General features: G+C 35.1%; 1 protein-coding gene across 1 annotated transcript in view; it reads right to left on the bottom strand.

The window, feature by feature from the left end:
- LOC146680602 (uncharacterized) overlaps positions 1 to 7,500 on the bottom strand; it is an 8,301-nt gene that overhangs the window by 351 nt on the left and 450 nt on the right. The window contains exons 2-11 of the mRNA XM_085447828.1: positions 6,736 to 6,963; positions 6,347 to 6,500; positions 6,075 to 6,147; positions 5,486 to 5,828; positions 4,907 to 5,002; positions 4,072 to 4,382; positions 2,672 to 2,853; positions 2,209 to 2,378; positions 1,391 to 1,605; positions 1 to 880 (exon numbers count right to left, since the gene is read on the bottom strand). The exon at positions 1 to 880 is cut by the window's left edge and continues 351 nt beyond it. Of these exons, the coding sequence (XP_085303954.1) occupies positions 648 to 880; positions 1,391 to 1,605; positions 2,209 to 2,378; positions 2,672 to 2,853; positions 4,072 to 4,382; positions 4,907 to 5,002; positions 5,486 to 5,828; positions 6,075 to 6,147; positions 6,347 to 6,500; positions 6,736 to 6,963 (2,005 nt within the window). The 3' untranslated portion in view covers positions 1 to 647. The remainder of the gene's footprint in view (positions 881 to 1,390; positions 1,606 to 2,208; positions 2,379 to 2,671; positions 2,854 to 4,071; positions 4,383 to 4,906; positions 5,003 to 5,485; positions 5,829 to 6,074; positions 6,148 to 6,346; positions 6,501 to 6,735; positions 6,964 to 7,500) is intronic.

The raw sequence follows: 7,500 nt of genomic DNA, 5'->3' as shown, positions 1-7,500 counted from the left end.
TATGTAGGGTTACTGTAATACTTTTCAAAACTTTACCAAAACCTAACAAAAACATTTTTAAACCTGTGAGTTAAGCTAAAAGTTAAATGATATTAATACAAAGTTCTGTGTAAAGCATAAATGTTCAAATGGGACACTGAAATAAAGCTTAACTCATCTCATTTGAAAATTCACATTATGTGGAATAGTTGAACACAGGAAGCATTTGAGAAAACTTAATTCTATATAACAATGAGATTGTGGCATATTATTTTGCTCACTGCAGGGGTGCTAAATAATGTAATGTTACTATGGGTCATACCAGAGACAAAACATGCCATATAAGCAGGAAAACAAATTAACTACAATCAAAAAACAAAAAAATGCCCCACATGTATAAACTGAAACAAAATTATTCTATCCATTCTCTTCGGCTTATCAAATCCATGTCTGATTTGAAAGTAGTGTGCACTGCATGAACTGGTATTTAAGCTGTAATTTGAAAGACACACATGAAGCTTATTTAGGCTATACAGTCCTACTGCTGTCCAGGGTGTACTCTGATGCGGGGTTAACAACATTAACAAAAACAAGAAAATAAAAAATGCATATGCAAAATAGAAAAAAACCCAAATCCTCATCATGTCACCAATCCTTAAGAAAACACATCATGCTCTTCCAAATCCTGGTGAATTCCGTATTGCAAAATCCATGTCTGATTTGAAAGTAGTGTACACTGCATGAACTGGTATACGAAGGATATTTTCACAAGTATTGGCCACAGGAAATCTGCAGTTAGTGACGAACTCAAGGCTTGGCTTTGGAGAAAAACCCAGGGCTGGTATGCTGTCACATCCAGTGCAGAAAACAAGAATATCTTCCAAAGAGACATCACTTTCAACTATAAGATAGAAAAATACAAAATCATAATGATATTCTGACTAAGACTACTGATGTACAGATACATTAAATTACCAAAAGATTAAATCAAAAGTGAAACATGTATATATTTTTAAAAGTAAGCTGTAATTTGAAAGACACACATGAAGCTTATTTAGGCTATACAGTGAAACCACAATGTCAAAAAAAGAAGTTAGTGGAGACCACAACATATTAAATGTACGTGGATGCAGCAATAGCCTGTTATTTGTACTCAGTATACAGGATTGGTAATAATTTATTTATTTAGTTATCCTCCTATTTATCCTGTTATTTATTTATCCTGTTAATACACTGAAGTCAAACTGAAATCACATTTGGATACAATGTTCTTTGTAAACCCAGCACTTGCATCAGTACTATCTATCTACCTTTTTTGTTATGGCATCTATGTCTGTAATTTCATGATGCTGCTGCACAAAAATGAGAATTTTGATTTATGGTCAAACAATGTGCCAAGTAGTAAACTCACATTCTGCCTCCTGAAGATAGTCTTGCCAGAAAGCCAGGGTCCGGCACTCATCTTGAAATGCATTACTCCCTCGTTCGGAGTGAATGATCTGGAATAGAGTCTCCATATCAGTTGCTCTGAGAGCCATTCCAGCTTTCACGAAAAGGCACTTCATCTGAAGAGGGTATGTCTGTAGAGCATCTAGGACACCTAGAGACCTCAAGCCATCTCTGAACCTAGCCAAAATAAAACAAAATCAAATTGTATTTTATATTACTATTATTATATTTGTATTTGATTGGATTTGGAACCTGTATCATAACAAGAGGTTTTGAGGTTTTATCAAGAGACATTGCTGAACTAATTACATTTTACTTTCCTGTGGATTGCTGTATCAGAGGTGAAGAACATTTTTCCCCTTACAGGGCCAGACTGTCTTAGATACAGATAAAGAATGCCTATACATGGAACAACTGAGCTGAAATATGATACACAGGGACCTGTCATGAATTGGAGTAAAAGTGACAAATTGCTTTCAAATACATCTGGTCTCTTGTTCCATTGGCATACCTTTTCTGTCAGTCTACAATCAACCCAAATGCTACTCAATTTGAATCTATTTTTATTTACATATTTAAACACATGCCTACATCGGCACAGATACGTTTTATGTGAATTTTAATTTCATGAATGAAAGATATCTGTTTTGTTATGAACTGTACTAGCATGGAGCGCTACAGACCTGTACCACCCAAACAGGCTAATACCCGTTTCACAACACAGTGACTTTAGTTTGACAGGCTTAATTTTTTACCATTACAGTATGTGTTTAGACATACCTTTCAAAAGGTGCACGGGTCCGTTGAAGGACATACCAGTGAGCCAGATCCAAAGCAGTTTCTTGTTTGTTTTGAAGTGTTATGCAAACATTGTGACCAGCAAGACTGATCAAGCTGGCTGCCTGTGCAACTGCATCTTGCAGCTGTAGATCATTCTCAGCCTGTATGATCTAAAAACAATATGAGGAAATTATAAAATGAATTATTTGACTCTACTATTTAGTAGAACATACAAAACTAATAGCTTCAGTGTTTAATTAGTACATTAACCCTATGAAACCCCATAACCGATCAGGAGGCTGAGGTATAAGTTATTCTTCTTGTAGCCATTAAAATGTTTGATCTTTTACTAGAAAGGTGCAGGACTCGGGCAAGAAAAATTAGGGAAGTGTTAGTAAAAATGTTGGACAAGCAAAAAAAGACCTACAATGAAATTGAAAGAACCAAAGGAAAATATGCTCACCGACTGCACTTGTGACCTTGTTTCCTCATCAGTAATATGATCAGTGCTGACTTTTACATTGTCTGGACCCTTTTGAAGACACTCATAGAAGAGTTCAGACAAGAAACATGGACTCTGTCCCCCGTGGGCAATTGACATTGCCATGATCTGGCCAGCATAGTAGTATCCATTATCTTTCATTGCTGTTAACAAATAAAATAAAACATCATCTCAAAAGCTTGCATCATTATTTTTGTTACTGTGGCATTTTTTATAGTACAAGTTACCAAATATTATTTCTGAAAAAAATATTGCCCATACAGTTGCACCCATAATAGTTTGGATAATAACAAAATCATCTTAATTTTGCTGTGCACCACCACCTTGGATTTTAATACCAAACAATCAAGATGATACTAAAGTGCAATTCCTTCGAGGTATTTTATTAAAAAATGGCACCAGCTGATTAGGAATTACAGTCAATTTTATACATTATCCACCATCTTTAAAGATGGTTGCTTTAGACAAGTGATTGAAAGCTAACACCATTTTATGTATTATTTTTAATACAAGGATTAAAATTCTTTACAATTCTTTACAGCCTTACAGTCAGATCAGGTAACTGAGCTGGCTTGTTATGCTTTGGGTTATTATCAATTTACACTGTCCAATCAATTTAGCATTTTTTACAGCCTTACAGTCAGATCAGGTAACTGAGCTGGCTTGTTATGCTTTGGGTTATTATCAATTTACACTGTCCAATCAATTTAGCATTTGCATTTGGCTGAATCTGAACAGATTGCCCTTTACACTTCACAAATCACCGGTGATATCATTGACAACAGTAGTGGCTTGGTTCTATGGCAGCTACTCATGCCCGTGTCATAACACTGCTTCCACCATGTGTGACTTAAGCTATTCTTTTCTTTACTATGCTTTTCTCCTTCCATCATTTTGGTTAATCTTGGTGTCATCTGTCCATATCTTCATAGTAGTATAGCATAGTTCTTTTAGATGTTTTCTGGCAAAGTCCTTCCAGTTATTTACTATTGCACCTTGTTGTAAAACATCTGTGTTTCCATTCATAAGTGCATCTCTTGATTGTTGAATTACACCATATCAGTCATTTGAATAATTACTTTTGAGAAATGAGAGAGCATGTATAAAAATGTCCAGAATTTCTAAATATGTAGTACTGTTTCAAACCTTTCAACTAAAGCAGACAATCTTCCCTTCAGTCAATCTAGGTTTAATTTTTTAAAATCCTCTGTGGTGGTACAAAAATTCTGTCATTGCCAAAAAAATGTGTTTAGTTAACTGTATGAGATACTAAACTCGTACATGTAATCACAAACCAATTGATGTATAATGTATTGATGTAAAATAAATCAAATGGCAACAATTAATAAAATCATAAGTACCTTTAGAATTGCACGTAAGAACTTTAGCATTGGGTGGACCTTCAAAGATGCCAAGTTTGTCCTTGACTTCACAGAGGCAAAGTCGGAAGAACTCCCGAGTAGGTCCTCCATTGTCAACAGCACCCTCAGATATTCCATAGTCATCAGTAAACTTCACATCTATTTTTTTCTCTGGTGAAAAATTGGATCTGCCCATGGCTCTGGATGCTCCATCCCACACATTTCGCCTTATGATGTTGAAGCGTACAGTGCTGTCATTATTTACTCTAGTAACAATCTGCTCCAAGATTCTCTCTAAGCTCTGGACGTCACTGAAACATACACACACACAAAAAAAAAACAGTAAAGAAATATACTAGTCTCAATGGCAATAACCCACCAACAGAATAATGATGTACCATTCTTAAGACTGTAATTGATATTTAACAAAAAAGAGATACAAATCAAGAATGTTTGTGATAATGGAAAAAAGATTAAGTTTAAGTTAAACTAAGTTTACATTTTTATCTTGTCATAAATACACTAGTATTTATAAATAGTATAAATACACTATATAAATACAAGCAGAACAAGAAAAACAACAAGATCCAACACTGACAACCAACCTCCATTCAAAAAAGTAAAAATAAACCAAAACATATATCAAGTAAAATATAAGTAATCTGATAGCCTTGGTAATCTTCAAATGACAACAGAAATCACAGGTTGCAGTTCGTAGTTTGCTTATTCAAACTGATCCAAAACTAGACAGTAGATGACTCCTTTTCCGCAACAAACATAAAATAATGGTTAATATGTTGACCTTTCAACATGTAAAAGTTTGTGTTGTACTGACCTTTCACTTGCACTTGAGTCTAAAGACCTTGAAATGGCTTCTTGGAGGTCGGGGTCATCTGACAGGTATTCTTCCTCAAACAGGCCAAGATATGTACTGCAAAGCCAGAATGTTTTGTAAATTATTTAGTTAAATTACATATAAATGATGTTGACAGAATTACATTATCACAATACATAGATTGGCCTCAGCATTATTAAAGTTGTGTGGGATCATCTTGACAGAGAACAGAACAAAAAGCCTGGAAAACTATTCCTGAACCATGCTTAAAGAAATTCAATAAAAAGAAGACATCACCATCAAGAAAGCTTGGTTAAGAGAGTTCAAGCTATGTTGAAGACTAAAGTAGCTCATATCACATTTTGAATTTTAAGCTCATTAAAATTCTACAAGTTTTGTTCTACTCTAATATACTGCGCTTCCATGTCTGTTTGTAGACAGAATTTTGTAGACTTCAGTAAATCACTGCGCTTCTTTCCTATTTTTCCAGCAAAATACAAAGAAAGCAGGGGTGGGTCATGACTTTTGCACAATATAGCTCAAAAGATTAAAAGATACAAACATGTACAAAACACATACCTGTAGGATGTGCTGGATAAACTTGGCTGGGTAGGTCCATTGGACACACTGGAGGTGTTACTAGAGAAGACACGTGTGTCACCAGTAACACTGGCAGAAGAACCCACTGATAAGCCAGGTGTGTTGTAACTGACAAAGGCAGATGTTCCACTGGAGTAAGGCTCATCCTCATCAGTAGCAACGACAGCAGGATTGGTGGACATTGTGAGGGTGTCAGCAGAGATGGAAGATTCAACAGTACAAACATCTTGGGTAGCAACGCACCAGATGACCTCATCATCAACAGACATGGACTGTGCGTTAACAATGGGAATGGCTGAGGGAACTTCTTTAGAAATTTCAACTGTGAGAACACAAAGAACAGGAGTTTAACTTTTGAATAACATCTAATCACATTTATAGCTTTTGCTTTTCATGTATTTAGGGGTACATTTCTTCCTGCTCAAAATATTAAACTAAATTTAAATATGATTTTAACAAAGACTTGACACTTAACTAAAGACACAATGGCTGAGATGACTAAGTAACAGACACTGAACCAACTTAATTTACAGTTTATTTGGAGCGACTTTTAGATAGGAATATTTACCGCATTTGTCAGAATTCAACGTTTCTGTGAAATCCTGCCTGCTTGTATGGCTACTCTCTCCATCAGAATATGTCTGTAAATTAAAACAGATAATACATTTCATTATACTGACAACAAAATGTCATAATAAATATTAGTAATATGTTTATGTATTATGTATTAAAACATAATACAAGTGACAATGTTTAAGGGAGTTTAAAATCCATCTTTGCCTTTTTCACTCTCATTTTATGAAAATACATACATTTGCTGAAATGATCAGGATTACTTACTGATTCATTGTCCTCACATAAGATGACCTTGTCAGGTCTGACATAAATTGACTTCTGATGAAACAGTTTTTTCACAAGGTCTCCATTCAAAGTCTGTTTGGAAGTGAGTGATGGCTCAACTAGTTTGGTGTGGCATGCCAGCAAAATCTGTAGCCTAGGGGAGGAAGAAAACATAGTGTATATGAAATTTTTGTTAAGGCTAACAGACTACAATACAATACAATACATTAAAAGGCTTAATTTTTGTTAACTCTAAAAGATATCAATCCAGTCATCTGATCGGTGCTCCCAGATCCTTTTTGGAAATACCCAAAGTTGACCTTTAATAGTATAATAATCTAAGTAACAAAAAATATATTTTTTTTTATAAAAAAGGATCTAATGCTTACCTGCATCCTTCAACAACTGGCTGGAAGGCAGTCCTTATTGCCTGCATTACTTTGTCTGAGTCCCAGTCACAGCTAAACTCCAGTGCAGATTTTATATGTCCATTTTCAAAAAGCCAAGCTTTTTTGTTACGCCTTGGCACATGTGTAGTTAGATGGTCTGGCAAGAGAATCACTTCTTTGGTGAAAGACTGAGCCACAGAATGTGACCTGCTTAGCTGTGCTGGAAACCTAATGGAGGATAAAGGCAAATTAAACATTTCTGCATGTTATATTACACTTCTCTGATCAATGAAGTACATTTAATTAAAAAAATACACCATGCTGTACACATGTCTAATCTGCATTAATAAACACCCTCTAGCCCCATGGTAGCTAGGATAGGCTCTTGGAATCCTGAATTGGATAAGTGGAAGAGAATGGATGGATGAATGGATGGATAGATGATGGAAGATAGTGGGATGGATGGGTGGAGAAACTTAACAATCACATAAACAAATGTCTTCAATTCACGGAGTACTTTTTGTTGCTTTAAAAAAGGTTTCATTAAATTATATACTGCCAACAACTATGTATTGTAACAACTGATGTGCTTTGCTTTTACACAATGTTTGCAGATTAAGCTTACGGGACGTGAAATATTATAGAAATGTTTCCACAATTAAACAAATTAACTGTTGTGCACAGTTTAGTCTCCACGTCCACACGCTGTCAGTCTATCGCACAGTTTTTTTGTTTTGTTTTTTTGTGATATTTTTGTTTACTTAG

This window comes from Copadichromis virginalis, linkage group LG23 (genome assembly GCF_057382275.1).
Source record: "Copadichromis virginalis isolate Kocher_CV1m ecotype Utaka linkage group LG23, C_Virginalis_male_GT1.1, whole genome shotgun sequence".
Lineage (NCBI taxonomy): Eukaryota > Metazoa > Chordata > Actinopteri > Cichliformes > Cichlidae > Copadichromis > Copadichromis virginalis.
Note: the sequence above shows the minus strand (reverse complement) of the source record. Positions and strands in the feature narration are given on the sequence as shown.